The following is a 19,650-nucleotide window of genomic DNA, read 5'->3' on the forward strand; positions in this document are numbered from 1 at the left end:
TTTCATTATTAAAACAATCAAACAAACATCTTCTCCAAGCTAATTCCCATTGATTTCACTGATCTTGATAACCTTCAAAAAGTTCCGCCATCCACCCTTGCATTGATTTCAAAATGCTTTTCATGATCAACAGACCCTTCAAGGGCTTGGTCTCGCTTGCGTCCTCTCTACTTCTATTCCACCTTTAACCAAGGAGCACCCTGCCAGCTTAAGGCCCTGTCCCACTGTACGAGTTAATTCAAGAGCTCTCCCGAGTTTTAAAAAAAATCAAACTCGTGGTAAGCACGGAGAATGAACGTAGCGGGTATGTCGGAGCTCGGGACGTCTCTTGGCGGCTCGTAACGCTAACGGCAGGTACTCGGGAAACGCGGTAAGCTTGGGAAACGTGGTAAGCTCGGGAAGACTCGTGAAGATGTTTCAACGTTGAAAAATGTCCACGAGAGAGCCCTGAGTACCGACGAGCGGCCATTACTGTAAATCTCCGAGTTCGAATCAGGGCAAACTCGGGAGAACTCTTTGAATGCACTCGGACAGGGCTTTAAGTCCCTTCTCGCGCAAATCCTAAAGAAAACTAACGGGTTTAGTCCTTTCCCAGTTCTGACCAAAGAGTTCACTCTAGGCACAAAGTACTGGAGTAACACAGCATGTCAGGTAGCATCCCTGGCAAAATCCCAAGCCATCTCTGGCGATGCTGCCTGATCCGCTGAGTTACTCCAGCACTCTGAATTTTTTTTTTGTAAACAAGCATCAGCAGTTCATTGTCTCTACAAAGCGTTAATTCTCTTTCTCTTTTCACAGATGCTGACTCACCTGAGTTTTTTCTGCTTTTACCTCTTATAACCCACCTCTTTTACTCTGTTCGGCCATTGCATCTCCCTGGTAACCCCAGAATCCTATCATTTTAACCTCTGAGAATTTAAATACATTGGCTGTGCTCGTGAAGTGTAAGAATCTCCGCAAAAATGCCATACTTAGAAACATAGAAACATAGAAAATAGGTGCAGGAGTAGGCCATTCGGCCTTTCGAGCCTGCACCGCCATTCAATATCATCATGGCTGATCATCCAACTCAATATCCTGTACCTGCCTTCTCTCCATACCCCCTGATCCCTTTAGCCACAAGGGCCACATCTAACTCCCTCTTAAATATAGCCAATGAACTGGCCTCAACTACCTTCTGTGGCAGAGAATTCCAGAGATTCACACTCTCTGTGTGAAAAATGTTTTCCTCATCTCAGTCCTAAAAGATTTCCCCCTTATCCTTAAACTGTGACCCCCTTGTTCTGCACTTCCCCAACATCGGGAACAATCTTCCTGCATCTAGCCTCTCCAACCCCTTAAGAATTTTGTAAGTTTCTATAAATCCCCCCTCAATCTTCTAAATTCTAGCGAGTACAAACCGAGTCTATCTAGTCATTCTTCATATGAACGTCCTGACATCCCAGGAATCAGTCTGGTGAACCTTCTCTATACTCCCTCTATATGGCAAGAATGTCTTTCCTCAGATTAGGAGACCAAAACTGTACGCAATACTCCAGGTGTGGTCTCACCAAGACCCTGTACAACTGCAGTAGAACTTCCCTGCTCCTATACTCAAATCCTTTTGTTATGACTCAAATCCGTTTGTATACTAATTTCTTATGTGGGACCTTGTCGAAAGCCTTCTGAAAGTCCATGTATAACACATCCACTGGTTCTCCCTTATCCACTCTACTAGTTACATCCTCAAAAAATTCTATAAGATTCGTCAGACATGATTTACCTTTCGTAAATCCATGCTGACATTTTCCAATGATTTCACCACTTTCCAAATGTGCTGCTATCCCATCTTTAATAACTGATTCTAGCAGTTTCCCGACTACCGATGTTAGACTAACTGGTCTGCAAATCCCCATTTTCTCTCTCCCTCCCTTTTGTGAAAAGTGGGGTTACATTAGCTACCCTCCAATCTTCAGGAACTACTCCAGAATCTAAAGAGTTTTGAAAAATTATCACTAATGCATTCACTATTTCTGGGGCTACTTCCTTAAGTACTCTGGGATGCAGCCTATCTGGCCCTGGGGATTTATTGGCCTTTAATCCATTCAATTTACCTAACACCACTGCCTGGCTAACCTGGATTTCACTCGGTTCCTCCATCTCATTTGACCCGTGGTCCCCTGCTATTTCCGGCAGATTATTTATATATTCCTTAGTGAAGACAGAACCAAAGTAGTTATTCAATTGGAGGTTACACAAAAAAGCTGGAGAAACTCAGCGGGTGCAGCAGCATCTATGGAGCGAAGGAAATAGGCAACGTTTCGGGCCGAAACCCTTCTTCAGAAACCCGCTGAGTTTCTCCAGCTTTTTTGTGTAACCTTCGATTCTCCAGCATCTGCAGTTCCCTCTTAAACACTAGTTATTCAATTGGTCTGCCATGTCCTTGTTCCCCATGATCAATTCACCTGTTTCTGATTGCAAGGGTCCTACATTTGTTTTAACTAATCTTTTTCACTTCGCATATCTATAAAAGCTTTTGCAGTCAGTTTTTATGTTCCCTGCCTGTTTTCTTTCATAATCTATTTTCCCTTTCCTAATTAAGCCCTTTGTCCTCCTCTGCTGGTCTCTGAATTTCTCCCAGTCCTCTGGTTGGCTGCTTTTTCAGGCTAATTTGTATGCTTTGTATCTTTTGTTTTGATACTATCCCTGATTTCCCTTGTTATCCACGGATGTACTACCTTCCCTGATTTATTTTTTTGCCAAACTGGGATGAACAATTGTTGTAGTTCATCCATGCAGTCTTTAAATGCCTTCCATTGCATATCCACCGTCAACCCATTAAGAATCAATTGCCAGTCTATTTTGGCCAATTCACGTCTCATACCCTCAAAGTTACCTTTCTTTAAGTTCAGGACCCTTGTTTCTGAATTAACAATGTCACTCTCCATCCTAATGAAGAACTCAACCATATTATGGTCACTCTTGCCCAAGGGGCCACGCACAAGACTGCTAACTAACCCTTCCTCATTACTCAATACCCAATCTAGAATAACCTGCTCTCTCGTTGGTTCCTCTACATGTTGGTTTAGAAAATTATCCCGCTTACATTCCAAGAAATCCTCTTCCTCAGCGCCCTTGCCAATTTGATTCATCCAATCTATATGTAGATTGAAGTCACCCATTATAACTGTTTTACCTTTGTTGCACGCATTTCTAATTTCCTGTTTGATGCCATCCCCAACTCCACTACTACTGTTAGGTGGCCTGTACACAACTCCCACTAGCGTTTTCTGCCCCTTAGTGTTTCGCAGCTCTACCCATATCGATTCCACATCCTCCAAGCTAATGTCCTTCCTTTCAATTGCGTTAATCTGCTCTCTAACCAGCAACGCTACCCCACCTCCTTTCCCTTTCTGTCTATCCCTCCTGAATATTGTATATCCCTGGATGTTCATAGAAACATAGAAATTAGGTGCAGGAGTAGGCCATTCGGCCCTTCGAGCCTGCACCGCCATTCAATATGATCATGGCTGATCATCCAACTCAGTATCCCGTACCTGCCTTCTCTCCATACCGACTGATCCCCTTAGCCACAAGGGCCACATCTAACTCCCTCTTAAATATAGCCAATGAACTGGCCTCAACTACCCTCTGTGGCAGAGAGTTCCAGAGATTCACCACTCTCTGTGTGAAAAAAGTTCTCCTCATCTCGGTTTTAAAGGATTTCCCCCTTATCCTTAAGCTGTGACCCCTTGTCCTGGACTTCCCCAACATCGGGAACAATCTTCCTGCATCTAGCCTGTCTCATCCCCCTTTAAGAATTTTGTAAGTTTCTATAAGATCCCCTCTCAATCTCCTAAATTCTAGAGAGTATAAACCAAGTCTATCCAGTCTTTCTTCATAAGACAGTCCTGACATCCCAGGAATCAGTCTGGTGAACCTTCTCTGCACTCCCTCTATGGCAATAATGTCCTTCCTCAGATTTGGAGACCAAAACTGCACGCAATCCTCCAGGTGTGGTCTCACCAAGACCCTGTACAACTGCAGTAGAACCTCCCTGCTCCTATACTCAAATCCTTTTGCAATGAAAGCTAACATTCCATTCGCTTTCTTTACTGCCTGCTGCACCTGCATGCCTACCTTCAATGACTGGTGTACCATGACACCCAGGTCTCGCTGCATCTCCCCCTTTCCCAATCGGCCACCATTTAGATAATAGTCTGCTTTCCCGTTTTTGCCACCATTATACTGCATCTGCCAAACATTTGCCCACTCACCCAGCCTATCCAAGTCCCCTAGCATTCTCCTCACAGCTAACACTGCCCCCCAACTTAGTGTCATCCGCAAACTTGGAGATATTGCCTTCAATTCCCTCATCCAGATCATTAATATATATTGTAAATAGCTGGGGTCCCAGCACTGAGCCTTGCGGTACCCCACTAGTCACTGCCTGCCATTGTTAAAAGGACCCGTTTACTCCTACTCTTTGCTTCCTGTTTGCCAGCCAGTTCTCTATGCACATCAATACTGAACCCCCAATGCCGTGTGCTTTAAGTTTGTATACTAATCTCTTATGTGGGACCTTGTCGAAAGCCTTCTGGAAGTCCAGATACACCACATCCACTGGTTCTCCCCTATCCACGCTACTAGTTACATCCTCGAAAAATTCTATAAGATTCGTCAGACATGATTTACCTTTTGTAAATCCATGCTGACTTTGTCCAATGATTTCACCACTTTCCAAATGTGCTGCTATCCCATCTTTAATAACTGACTCTAGCAGTTTCCCCACTACCGATGTTAGACTAACTGGTCTGTAATTCCCCATTTTCTCTCTCCCTCCCTTCTTAAAAAGTGGGGTTACGTTTGCTACCCGCCAATCTTCAGGAACTACTCCAGAATCCAAAGAGTTTTGAAAGATTATTACTAATGCATCCACTATTTCTGGAGCTACTTCCTTAAGTACTCTGGGATGCAGCCTATCTGGCCATGGGGATTTATCGGCCTTTAATCCATTCAATTCACCCAACACCACTTCCCGGCTAACCTGGATTTCACTCAATTCCTCCAACTCCTTTGACCCGCGGTCCCCTGCTATTTCCGGCAAATTATTTATGTCTTCCAACTCACCTGTTTCTGACTGCAAGGGATCTACATTTGTTTTAACTAATCTCTTTCTTTTCACATATCTATAAAAACTTTTGCAGTCAGTTTTTATGTTCCCTGCCAGTTTTCTTTCATAATCTATTTTCCCTTTCCTAATTAAGGCCTTTGTCCTCCTCTGCTGGTCTTTGAATTTCTCCCAGTCCTCCGGTATGCTGCTTTTTCTGGCTAATTTGTACGCATCATCCTTCGCTTTGATATTATCCCTGATTTCCCTTGTTATCCACGGATGTACTACCTTCCCTGATTTATTATTTTGCCAAACTGGTATGAACAATTTTTGTAGTTCATCCATGCAGCCTTTAAATGGCTTCCATTGCATATCCACCGTCAACCCTTTTAGTATTAATTGCCAGTCAATCTTGGCCAATTTACGTCTCATACCCTCAAAGTTATCTTTCTTTAAGTTCAGAACCATTGTTTCTGAATTAACAATGTCACTCTCCATCCTAATGAAGAACTCAACCATATTATGGTCACTCTTGCCCAAGGGGGCACGTACAACTAGATTGCTAACTAACCCTTCCTCATTACTCAATACCCAGTCTAAAATAGCCTGCTCTCTCGTTGGTTCCTCTACATGTTGACCCATTATAACTGTTTTGCCTTTGTCGCATGCATTTCTAATTTCCTGTGTGATACCATCTCCAACTTCACTACTACTGTTAGGTGGCCTGTACACAACACCCACCAGCGTTTTCTGTCCCTTGGTGTTTCGCAGCTCTACCCATACCGATTCCACATCCTCCAAACTAATGTCCTTCCTTTCCATTGCATTAATCCCCTCTCTAATCAGTAACGCTACCCCACCTCCTTTTCCTTTCTGTCTATCCCTCCTGAATATTGAATATCCCTGGATGTTCAGCTCCCAGCCTTGGTCACCCTGGAGCCATGTCTCCATGATCACAACTATATCATAGTCATTAATAGCTATCTGCACATTCAACTCATCCACCTTATTACGAATGCTCCTTGCATTGAGACACAAAGTCTTCAGGCTTGTTTTTACAACACTCTTACCCCTTATACAATTATGTTGAAGAGTGGCCCTTTTTGATTTTTGCCCTGGATTTGTCTGCCTGCCACTTTTACTTTTCACCTTGCTACCTATTTCTTCTACCCTCATTTTACACCCCTCTGTCTCTCCGCTCACACATTTAAGAAACCCTTTCCCTTTAACTCCATCCTCAACTATCCCATTTGGCACCCCACCCTCCTTAATCATTTTACAGCCACCCGTGTAGCAGTGGCAAACCAGCCTGTCAGAATGCTGGTCCCCGACCTGTTAAGATGCAATCTGTCCCTTTTGTACAGTTCCCCCTTACTCCAAAACAGATCCCAGTGATTTAAGAATCTAAATCCCTGCCCCATGCACCAGTTCCTCAGCCACACATTCAGGTCCCTACATCATACTTGTATCATACACACATTTATATAGATGTAAAACAGTAGTTACCTTATCTCCTGTTTTAATTACATTCTCTAAAAAACTTGGATACATGGCATGAGTCTCTGTCTTCTCCTTTAGCTTTCCTCTTTGTGTGATCTGAAAGTCCAATTCCTTTTCCATTGTAATAATCTCTCTCTCTTTCTGTCTTTGTTGATCACTTTCAGACATTTGTTTACTCTTGGCTCTGAGTCGTTTGGCATCATTTTCCTTGGGAAGGAAAAGGAATAAAATAACAGACATTCAACAGATATTACTCTTCTGCCTATGAATATATCGTTTGAGTAGATTGTATTCACATGTAAAGTGAATAATTCATGTTCATAAATCAGGCCATTTATTGTAATTGTAATTGATTTTTGTGAGCCAATTATGAAAACAAAACAAGTATTTAAATCTTATGAAGAATTTGATTTGCCATACAGTCAAACCAATAAAGCAACAAAACACACAACCACATAAAAATGTACCATAAACATCCATTACAGCAGCTCCTCCACATTCCTCACTGTGATGGCAGGCAATAAAGTCTTACTTCTGCCATATACAATCGCAACTGTAAATGCCCTCTGGTAAAATAGGGCTGGATCACTTGAACACATTTAGTGTATGCATTCACTTGCTCTTCCTGGGAATTGCAGAGTTAAAGTTATCTCAGTGTTTGTTCTACTTTCCTGATACACGAGATGGAATTACAAGGAATATAAATCACATCAATCACATACAGATCATTGCTTCATGCTGTTCCCTATTCTCGTCATTATGGATAATGAAGTTTCACCTGAAGTACGAGAGGAAGCTGGCCAGGCATATAAGGGAGAGGAAGTCCTGAAGTTGACAACCTGGTGCTCAGAAAACAATCTGGCTCTGAACACCAGGAAAACAAAAGAGCTCATTGTCGACTTCATGAGGCACAGCACCGACTTAGCCCCCCTACACATCAACGGCGAGTGTGTGGAGAAGGTCACCACCTTCCGGTTTCTCGGCGTCCATATCGCTGCTGACATCTCCTGTACGGACAACACGACAGCGGTCATCAAGAAGGCTCAGCAGCGGCTGCACTTCCTGAGGGTCCTCAGGAAGCACAACCTGGACTCTAACCTGCTGCTGACCTTCTACCGCTCGTCCATCGAGAGCCTGCTGACATACTGCATTACAGCATGGTATGGCAGCTGCACCATGGCAGACAGGGAGAGGCTTCAGAGGGTAACCAGGACAGCGCAGAGGATCATTGGCTGCCCTCTCCCCTCCCTGATGGACATCTACACCTCCCGCTGCCTTAGCAGGGCAAAGAAGATCATCAAAGACAGCTCCCATCCTGCGTTTGGACTGTTCGACCTGCTGCCCTCTGGAAGGCGCTATAGGTGCATCAAATCCAGGACAAACAGACTCGGGAATAGTTGCTTTCCGAGAATTATATCTACTATAAATTCAAATTCACACATGCACTGACTACACCGCCCAACACGGACTTCCATCTGTATATATGTATATATGTATGTAGCGCCGCAGAATGTGTGCACCTATTCCCCCCCCCCCCCCATCTCCCTTCTGTTTTTTGTTTTTTCTGTTTCTTGTTTTTTGTGCTAAATTGTATGTATGCACTGAGTACGAGCAGCTTTCAGTTTCACTGTACATGTATAGTGACAATAAATGGCATATTCATATTCATAAAGAAGGACAGTAAAAGCTTCTTTAGATATGTTAAGGGAAAAAGAATAGCAAAGTCAAATGTGGGTGAGTGGGTCTCTTGAAGGCAGACACGGGTGAAATTATTATGGGGAACAAGGAAATGGCAGAAGAGTTGAACAGGTACGTCGGATCTGTCTTCACTAAGGAAGACACAAACAATCTCCCACAAGTACTGGAGGACAGAGGATCTAAGGGGGTAGAGGAACTGAAATAAATTTTCATTAGGCAAGAAATAGTATTGGGTAGGCTAATGGGACCGAAGGATGATAAATCCCCTGGGCCTGATGGTCTGCATCCCAGGGTCCTCAGGGAGGTGGCCCTAGAAATAGTGGATGCATTGGTGATCATTTTCCAATGTTCAATAGATTCAGGATCAGTTCCTGTGGATTGGAGGATAGCTAACGTTATCCCACTTTTCAAGAAAGGAGCGAGGGAGAAAACAAGGAATTACAGACCATTTAGCCTGACTTCGGTGGTGGGAAAGATGCTGGAGTCATTTATTAAAGAGGTAATAATGGGCCATTTGGATAGCAGTAAAAGGATTAGTCCGTCAGCATGGATTTATGAAAGGAAAATCATGCTTGACTAATCGTCTGGAATTTTTTGAAGACGTGACCAGTAAAATGGATGAAAGTGAGCCAGTGGATGCAGTGTATCTAGACTTTCAGAAAGCCTTTGATAAGGTCCCGCACGGGAGACTGGTGACTAAAATTTGAGCACATGGTATTGGGGGGTAGGGTGTTGACGTGGATAGAAAATTGGTTGGCAGACAGGAAGCAAAGAGTAGGAGTGAACGGGTCCTTTTCAGAATGGCAGGCAGTGGCGAGTGGAGTGCCGCAAGGCTCGGTGTTGGGGCCTCAACTGTTTACCATATATATTAATGATTTGGAAGAGGGAATTAGGAGCAACACTAGCAAGTTTGCGGATGACACAAAGCTGGGTGGCAGTGTGAACTGTGAAGAGGATGTTAGGAGGTTGCAGGGTGACCTGGACAGGTTGAGTGAGTGGGCAGATGCCTGGCAGTTGCAGTATAATATAGATAAATGTGAGGTTATCCACTTTGGCTGAAAAAACAAGGGGGCAGTTTATTATCTCAATGGGGTTAGAATAGTTATGGGGGAGGTGCAGCGAGACCCGAGCGTCCTTGTACACCGATCACTGAAAGTTGGTGTGTAGGTACAGCAGGCAGTGAAGAAAGCTATTGGAATGTTGGCCTTCATAACAAGAGGATTTCAGTATAGGAGTAAAGAGGTTCTCCTGCAGTTGTATAGGGCTCTGGTAAGACCACATCTGGAGTACAGTTTTGGTCTCCTAATTTGAGGAAGGACATCCTTGTGATTGAGGCAGTGCAGCGTAGGTTCACGAGATTGATCCCTGGGATGGCGGGATGTCATATGAGGAAAGATTGAAAAGACTAGGCTTGTATTCACTGGAGTTTAGAAGGATGAGGGGGGGGGGGTTTAGAGAACCTTATAAAAGGACTGGACAAGCTAGATGCAGGAAAAATGTTCCCAATGTTGGGCGAGTCCAGAACCAGGGGCCACAGTCTTAGAATAAAGGGGAGGCCATTTAAGACTGAGGTGAGAAAAAACCTTTTCACCCAGAGAGTTGTGAATTTGTGGAATTTCCTGCCACAGAGGGCAGTGGAGGCCAAATCACTGGATGGATTTAAGAGAGAGTTAGATAGAGCTCTAGGGGCTAGTGGAATCTTGGGATATGGGGAGAAGGCAGGCATGAGTTATTGATTGGGGGCGGTCAGCCATGATCACAATGAATGGCAGTGCTGGCTCGAAGGGCCGAATGGCCTCTTCCTGTACCTATTTTCTATGTTTCTAGTGCCACTTTTTTAAATATAAAACTTAAATGTTCTCACCACAGTGAGAAATATCCTTGCTACGTTGATTCCATCAATATTTTAATTTTATAAATGTATCCTCTGCCTTCATTTTGATTGGGAAACAGCATAATCCCATTCAGTCCTTCCAGCTCTACAGGCCTAGATTTACCCTTGGAAATTCTACACCTTGTCCAGTTCCTTTGTAATATGACAATCCAAACCTTGCTGTTTACTATAACTGTGGTGCAATAAAAACCCTCAATTGAATACCATTTCTAAGATTTTCAATTCAGATTTCCAAATGAAGTCCACAATATCTGTGTTGAACTTGATGCCAACATAAACTAATCTCTTCTCCCTCCCTGCACATGATCCACATCCCTCCATTCCCTGTATAGCCATACCCCTAACTAAAAGTCTCTTAAATGCCACTATTGTATCTGCCCCCCGCACCACCGCTCCCTGGCACTTCATTCAAAGCACCCACTTTTTTTTGCGTAAAAATGAACGCCTACAAATTCTCCTTTCAGCTTTGCCCCTCTCACCGTAAAGCCACATCCTCTAGTCTTTGACATTTCCACCCTGGGGAAATAGGTTCTGACTGTCTATCCTATCTATGCCTCCCATAATTTTATATAGTTCTATTGGATCTCTCAACCTGTGGCTTTCCTGAGGAAACAATCCATGTTTGTCCAGCATCTGCTTGTAGTCAATATCAATGAATGCAGGGAGCATTCTGGTAAACCTCTTCTGTCCCCACTCCGTAATATTTAACCTCCAGTACTGTGTATATGTGTTTGAGTTGTTCCAGCGACATCAGATCCCCAGCAATTAACTATCTTCAGTTTCACCAGTATGTTTTTGACGCTGTATACATTACTGCATATAGTTGCGCTGTACACATTACTAACTATATATGAATAAAGCCAAAATGCTCAGAATGATCTGACCTGTCCAAACGACATTTACCTTTAAGAATTTATCAAACTTAAGTATGGACAGTTTAAGCTCTTCTTCTTTTTCCAATAGATCTTCCCTTCGTTGCTTCAAGACTCTGAGTTTCACATGGAATTCCTGCAAGGGAAGTAGGATTCTTAAAACCATATGCAGCAAGTTAGAGTCATAGAGTACGGAAATGGGCGCTTGGGCCCAATTTGTCCATGCTGACCAAGATATCCCATCCGCCAGTTCCATTTGCCCATGCCTGGCCCGTATCCCTCTAAAGCATTCCTATCGATGTACCTGTCCAACTGTCTTTTAAATATTGTTATTGAACCTGCCTCAACTACTTCATCTGGCAATTCATTCCATATACTCACTTCCCTCGTTGTCAAAAATTTGCCCTTCTTGTGATTAATAAATCGTTCCCCTCTCACCTTAAACCTATGCCCTCTAAATCATAATTCCCTTGCCCAGTGAAAAAGACTGCATTCACCCTAGTTTCGTAGGGCGTTTTTATAGACCTCCATAAGTTCATCCCATAGTGCACTTTCCAACTCGTGAATGTGGAGTAGAACAAGTTGACAATTAAAAAAACACACCTGCATGTTTATCTCTGAACCCAAATACACAATAAACCTTTGCCAGGAATTATTTTACCTCCCTTTGATTAATGAGATCTTCTTCCACTTCTGCCAATTCACGTCGTTTCTCCAATATCCGGGTGGCATTATTTACGTACAATATATTTGAATCTGGCATTCTACTGTAAAAGATGAACAAATACATAATTCAGATTTTATTTTACATGTTGCTGTATTAGATCCACACTCAATCGTCTTGTCCACCACTCTGTCATATGCAACACAAAGACATTGTACACAAATACAAATATTGAAAACAATCGATGGAAAGTAAATTGACACTTCTTATAGTCATCACTAGTCTTTGAAAAATAGGTTTTACTGCACAGGTGGCACAGTGGGAGTGGCATGGTGGGGACGGCACGGTGGCACAGAGGCGTTGCCTTACAGCGCCAGATACCCGCGTTCGATCTTGACTAAGGGGCTGTCTGTACAGTGTTTGTACATTCTTCCCGTGACCACGTGGGTTTTCTCCGGGATCTCCGCTTTCCTCACACACTCCAAAGACGTACAGGTTTGTAGGTTAATTGGCTTGATATAATTGTAAATCGTTACTATAGTGTGTGTAGGATATTATTAGTGAACAGGGATCGCTGGTCGGTGCAGACTCGGTGGGCCGAACGGCCTGTGTCCATGCTGCAGCTCTAAACTAAACCAGAGTACTTACAATATATCTTTGAAAAACTTTCCTGAATTTCACTAACAATGACATCCGGCAATCTCTTCAAATCCAGTCAACTTTACACTTGTGTAAACACACACTGCTTGGAACTTTCCTGGATTCAATTTCCTCACAGATTAAACCATTCTCTCCACCATCACTCAGAGTTCTTGTCTTTCCATTTCCACTTTTGTGCACAAATTGAATGGATCCTCTGTAACGACGGAGATCCCATTCAGTTTACACTCTCCACAGGAGAACGAGGGTAGCCATGGAAAGAGCGAGTCCTCTGAGAGAACAAGACCAAGGGGGTAGTCTGTGTGTTTAGCCAGGGTAGGTGGGTAAAGTTTGAAATGAACAGTTTTCTTCCACATTCACAAAAAATACCGTAAGGACATGGGACACAGTGAGTTCAGGGACAGACACATGGATGATCTGGAGTATTAATAAGGTAGAGATGTTCGATGTGTTGGAGTGCATCAGCGTGGATAAATACCAAGGGCCAGAAGAGGTCTATCTCAGGATGCTTCGGGAAGAAAGGAAGATGGTTAGGATCTTGATGGAGATTTCTGCACCTTTGTTAGCATTAGGTAAGGTACCAGAAGTCGGGAGGATGGCTAATAACTCCTTTATTTAAGATGGGCAAGTGTGGAAAAATTAGGGAACTAAATGACGGTAGGGAAGCGTTTGGAGAAAATTTAGAAAAATCAAAGGAAGATGAATTATGAGGATTAGAAAAAGCAGAGCTGATCAGAGATATACAACATGGTGTTGCATGGGATAGGGGGGAGGGGGAGAAATTGGGTCTCACAAAGTTGATTGAGTTTTTTAAGAAGTAACTGAGAAGATGATGAAGGCAGGATGATAGACATTGACTATGTGGACTATAGTAAGGAGCATTAGGCTGATCTGGAAGGTTAACGAAACAGGGATTCAAGGTGTACAGGCTCATTGGATCCAAAATTGGCTTCATGACAGGAAGCAGAGGGCGGAGTGGAGGGATGCTTCTCTGACTGTGGTGGCCGATTGGGAAAAGGGGAGATGCAGCGAGACCTGGGTGTCATGGTACACCAGTCATTGAAGGTAGGCATGCAGGTGCAGCAGACAGTAAAGAAAGCGAATGGTATGTTAGCTTTCATTGCAAAAGGATTTGAGTATAGGAGCAGGGAGGTTCTACTGCAGTTGTACAGGGTCTTGGTGAGACCACACCTGGAGTATTGCGTACAGTTTTGGTCTCCAAATCTGAGGAAGGACATTATTGCAATAGAGGGAGTGCAGAGACAGTTCACCAGACTGATTCCTGGGATGTCAGGACTGTCTTATGAAGAAAGACTGGATAGACTTGATTTATACTCTCTAGAATTTAGGAGATTGAGAGGGGATCTTATAGAAACTTACAACATTCTTAAGGGGTTGGACAGGCTAGATTCAGGAAGATTGTTCCCGATGTTAGGGAAGTCCAGGACAAGGGGTCACAGCTTAAGGATAAGGGGGAAATCCTTTAAAACCGAGATGAGAAGAACTTTTTTCACACAGAGAGTGGTGAATCTCTGGAACTCTCTGCCACAGAGGGTAGTTGAGGCCAGTTCATTGGCTATATTTAAGAGGGAGTTAGATGTGGCCCTTGTGGCTAAGGGGATCGGGGGTATGGAGAGAAGGCAGGTACGGGATACTGAGTTGGATGATCAGCCATGATCATATTGAATGGCGGTGCAGGCTCGAAGGGCCGAATGGCCTACTCCTGCACCTAATTTCTATGTTTCTATGTGAGCAGACGTGTGTCACAGAGATCAGATCTAGGACTTCTGCTGCTAGTGATATATATTAACAACTTATTTGTGAATGTAGGGGGATGATTGGAAGTTTGTGGATATCACCCATAATATTGTAGAGAGCATGGAAAGTCATCCAAGGCCACAGCAGAATACAGCTCAGATGAAAGGTGGGGTGGGTGGCAGATGCAATTTAAACTGGATAAGTGCAAAGTGATGCCTTTTAGAAAGTCGTGGGATAAGACATGAACAATAAATGGTAGGCTGCTAAGAAAAACGAATGAATAGCAAGACGTTGGAGTTGAAGTCCATACTTCCTGGAAAGAAGCAACGCAGGTAGATAGTGTCGTGAAGGTGTATGACATGCTAGCCTTTTGAGTATGCGGCATAGAACATAACCATTGGGACATAATATTGCAACTTTATAAAATTCTGGTTAGGTTGCACTTGTGTACAGTTCTGGTCAGCACACTGCAGGGAGGATGTGGTTGTGTTGGAGGGAGGGCAGAGAAAACCTGCCAGGATTTTGCCTGGGATTCTATGACTTTAGTTATGAGGAGAGATTGGATTGGTGGGGTGGGGCTTGTTTTCCCTGGAGTAAAGTAGGTATGTTACAAAACCTACCTGAATCGTAGCTGAGCATCTGCCCTACCCCGTGTGCGCGATTTTGGCGCTGTTTAGAGGGGGCGGGTTTAAAACGCGATTTTTACTAGGCTGTTCCAATCGAAAATGTTCAGCCTAGTAAATCATTATCAGAAAATCGCTGAAAGACCCCGTCGCAAAAGGTATTATTAGTTTTTATGGCCTTGTATAATATTTATAGTAGTTTAAAAATCACTCTCTCACTCCGCAACCTCTCGCAGCCCCAGGGTTTTATAAAGCAAACAATTAAAGGTATGTACCTTATTTTTACATTAAATGGGGCTTGTTTATAACCCTGTATATAAAGTTTTCTATAGCGAGTAGTTCATTTTGGGCTCTTTATATCCCGCAGTATTTTTCTGGGCACTTGAGGGCACAAATCCAGCGCAATGTGAACGTTCTAAACCAGCGCATTCACAGGAACCCACTAGAAAGCCGATTTAAATTGACTTTAATTTACAGCAAATGAACACTAAATTCCTTCCATTTGGCCTATAAATTGATGTAAATGAGATTTAAAAATCAAGTTTTATTGTGAATTATTTGTGAATATCACTTGGACACTTGGGCTATTTAAAAATGTTAATCATTTATTAAGAAATGGATAGATGTTTAGATCTAGTATTGAAGTTTGAAATTAGCTAAAATTGGGTAACTAACTAATTATATGCTTTAATTTCAGGTCATCCAAGTAAGATATTTTATATTTGTTTCAGAATGCTTCAATCTATGATAACTGAAAATTTCATTCAGTTCTCTTAATTTTTAAGAAGGTTATGGGCTTTTGACTGTCCACGATCACAGCTTTTTTGTTATGTCCATAGAAAATCAATAGGGAACAAGATGCTAATTTCCGAGTATGAAAATGGCCATAATTTTTTATTACTTGAGATATGAAAGTGAATTAGCAATCAAATTAAACTTATTGTTATGCTTTATCTGATGGGATAAATTGCAGACTTGATTTTTTAAATCTCAAAATTTTGTAACATTGCTAAGTAAAGGGGGCTTTAGGGGTAATCTGATAGTGATATATAAAATTAAGAGGAATAAATAACACAGATAATTAAAATCTTTTTCTTATGGCAAGGGAATTTAAAAAAGGCCATATAAAGTGTGTAATGATGCACTTTGACAGTAGAATAAAGAGAGACAATCTAAATTATATGCACAGATCCGAACGTGTCAAGGAACAGAAGGACCTGGAAGCTCATGTGCATTAATCCCTGAAGATGGAAGGGCACCTTGAGAGGGCGTTTGGGATCCAAGACTTCTTAAATTGGTGCAGATTGGAAACCTGTATGCACCTCTGTTTGGGCTACATCTGCACCATCTCTGGTTTCCCTCTCTACTGACTCTCAGTCTGAAGAAGGGTCCTGCCCTGAAATTTCACCTATCCATTTTCTCCATAGATGCTGCCTGACCTGCCGAGTTACCCCAGCATTTTGTGTCTATCCTGGGTACAATTAATCTGGGTCAATCATGACATGTTTTCTTTCAAGAACTTGGAGCCTGTAAAATGTAGTCTTTGCAAGATTGATATTCCATTGGTCATTCTGTGTCACGGGCTCTAATTGAACGGGTCTCTGGATAGGAATATCACCGTCATTTAGTTATACACTTGGACAGGAAAAGTGTAGAGTGATATGGGCCAAACATGGGCAAATGGGACTTGGGTATCTTGGTCAGCATGAACGAGTTGGGCCGAAGGGCCTGTTTCCATGCTGTATGACTCTCTGACTCTATTACTCACAAAGACGTGAATCTTCCAGCAGAGACACACCCGCCAATTGTGGCAGTTTTGAACTGAACTGCAAACACAGTGCAAACAATATTACACAATAGAACAATGTGATATCTAATGGATATGGTTACTATATGACACTCTTATCACATCACACTGTCTGCATTTCAGTTCTGTAACTTCTAGTAGATGGTGCCCCTCAATCACATCAGTTAAATGCTGACTGACATCATCACAGACCCACCTTTGCTTAAGGCCGCTTCTTGAGGAACCAGTACAACCAGTGTCTTTGTTTTTCAACTTCCTTTCTGTGCTCCGTGTACTCAATTTTACATTCTCTGACCCGCCTGTTCACCTGCAGCTCACTTCCCCGCTGTTCACCCATGTAGACCTCATCTCTGCTTCCCTTCCAGAGACCTGAGCTTAGACTTCTGCTTTTTCCAGAGCACGTGAGTTGATTTTTCCATCTTTGGACAGTGAATGTGACCCGCTCATTGCCAGAAGCCAGATCTTCCACTATGAATGAAACAGCCATGCCGCATCCACACGTGTCGCTTCTTCTTCAGACCGATTGTCCCCTCTACCTGGAGCTCCCGAACCAATGCTGTCAGAAACTATAATGCAAATTATTTTAAGTGCTAGCTGTCTCACTTTAGGGCGTTCATCTGCTCCCTCAGAAAGACACAAAGTGTTGGAGTAACTCAACAGGTCAGACAGCATCCCTGGAGAACATTGATAGGTGACGTTTCAGGTCAGGACCCTTCTTCACACTGTCAGATCTATCTGAAAAAGGGTCCTGACCTGAAACGTCACATATCGATGTTCTCCAAGGATCCTCCTGACACGCTGAGTTACTCCAGTATTTTGTGTCTTTTCTTGGTAAACCTGAATCCGTAGTTCCTTGTTTCTACATTTGCTCTGCTCCCTTGTTGCTCTTTCCTTGTTTTCACCACACTCTTTCATGGTTCTCAAATTCCAGCTATAGATGTCAGTCCAGTCCAGTTTCCATTTTTATTTCCAACACTACCCTTACACCTGGAGTCCATGGTGGTTTTGGACCAGTCTGTGTTCCATCAGCTCTACGGTTTTTCATCTAACCAACCATTTTCTTGTCCAAGCCTTATTTTTCACAATTGTATCTTCATCTACATATCCACATGGTGTATCTGTATTATTCATGACCCACTCCCAGTCAAGTTGAGAGATGCATTGCGATCGACGAACCTATTATGTTGTTCCTGCCTCCTCACGTTCCAATTTCACAGTTCCCGTGATCAATGACAGTCCAAAGAATATGTAATCTGCAACGAGTATCTTCCAATACTACAACATTTCCAGGCCCTTCACAACAAACGTACCCACACTCTCCCAAAATGGACAACGTCAGACTAACCCCCAGCTAGCTACAACTGCACGCTAATTACTGCCTCAAATATGTGCCTCAAAATGCTTTCCGACAACTGTTGAAGTAAACTGTCGACACAAACGGCTCATCTTCATATCACTCCACCATATAAAACGTGAAGACATTTTATACAAATACAAATATATTTGTAAAACTGTTGAAATGATGCTGTTTTTCTAAATTCCCCAGGCTGGAATATAATCCATAACAGCTTCCTCTGGCATCTCGACACGTATTGAACTCGTGAATCTGAAGTATTTTGCTTGGTTCTGCTTTTAACCCCTCAACAATCCCATCAAACAGGATACTTCTTGCACTCTGTTGTGGTGGGAACTTTGCCGAGTCTTGGCTGAGTGTGGACCCACCATTGCTAAGGCAATAGCTTCCTCCCATCCCTGGGAACTGTAAGTTGCATGGCCACCCCCTAATCTCACATGTCCAAACCCTCTGTAAATGCTAAACACACTTATTGTATTCCCCAAACTTTCCAGTGTATCCCATTTGTGCCGTTCCTTCATCACAATCTGAACTCCCTTTCTGGCTGTCATGATCCTCTTTTGTTTTTGTAAGGCCGTCTTCTGTTTCACTGTGCATTGGCTAATTTGGAAACTCAGCCACTCTTACTTTCTGCAGTCTTAACCATCCACATACCCTATTCCTCTTCCCCACTGTATTGACAGTTCTTCTCCCAAATGGCCTCTAGAGTTTTGTATCACTGTCACTCGTACCTATTTTAACGTTATTATTTGTAAACTGAGAGCATCGTACAAACAGCAATTGTACATAAAGCTAAGGGTCAGTGTCTTAAAGTAGACACAACCTAGCAAGCTCAGACATACATACATTTTTAACCAGTTCCTCTCCAGTCACATCTTTTGTTGGAAGATCACTTTGCTTTCAAATACTCACCTTTAAAAGTCAATCATTTTCGTTTTTGTAGAGAAGGCCCAATAATGACACATCTTAAATGCGCTACCATAACTATACTAAAATCAGTGCTTTTTAAAGTATGTCCTCCGTTTGGAGCTTTATTGATACAGTAATCCTCTAGGATAGTGCATGGCTTTCTTATTTGTGGCTGACCTGTTACGATACAAGTCCCTCCTTCACTGACACCTCTACAAACTAGTAATGAAATCAGTTCTCAACCTATCCGCCCATGCCCACAACTACCTTCCTGATAAACCCAAACCCTCAGTATAAATCTGACAGCTGTTTGACATAAGTCTCTAGATCATTTACATTGGCTAAACAGGTGATGCCTATGATAAATAAAAAGCTTCCATGTGCGTTTTGAGCCTTGTCAATGGGGGTTTTATTTTGTATTTGGCCAGTGATGGTGGCACATGCGAAACGGCAATAATTTGAGCCCACATTTAATTGCCAAAATATTTAATTTCTCAGTTCCTAAGTTCTGTACCACATTCTGCCACATTTTTTTTTTTAATGGACTGGTCTTTTAAACTTAATTTGCCTCAATAAGAAGAGTTGGAACCAGCAAAAAAAATGCTTTCATTCTGTTCTTAATTCTTGGACAGTACCCTGGATTGTGAGGTGAAGTGTCTCTGCTCTGCTTTAGTGAGCTCCGTGGTTGTTTGGAAGGCAATGTGGGGGAAACACAGAGTCTCCCACAGACAGGTCTCTTGGTGGTTGAGTCATGGGAGGTATTGGAGTGGCCATCGTGACAAAGTGCTTGGGGTATGAACTTAGCCCAATTAACACCTT

The 19,650-nt window shown here is 42.7% G+C and overlaps 1 protein-coding gene across 2 annotated transcripts in view; it reads right to left on the minus strand.

Annotated features, from left to right (window-relative positions):
* cfap73 (cilia and flagella associated protein 73) overlaps positions 1-19,650 on the minus strand; it is a 33,372-nt gene that overhangs the window by 6,198 nt on the left and 7,524 nt on the right. For both annotated transcript variants that reach the window (XM_055655633.1, XM_055655632.1), the window contains exons 2-4: positions 11,718-11,823; positions 11,088-11,192; positions 6,599-6,799 (exon numbers count right to left, since the gene is read on the minus strand). In XM_055655633.1, the coding sequence (XP_055511608.1) occupies positions 6,599-6,799; positions 11,088-11,192; positions 11,718-11,823 (412 nt within the window). The remainder of the gene's footprint in view (positions 1-6,598; positions 6,800-11,087; positions 11,193-11,717; positions 11,824-19,650) is intronic.

The sequence above is a fragment of the Leucoraja erinacea genome, chromosome 25 (genome assembly GCF_028641065.1).
Source record: "Leucoraja erinacea ecotype New England chromosome 25, Leri_hhj_1, whole genome shotgun sequence".
Lineage (NCBI taxonomy): Eukaryota > Metazoa > Chordata > Chondrichthyes > Rajiformes > Rajidae > Leucoraja > Leucoraja erinaceus.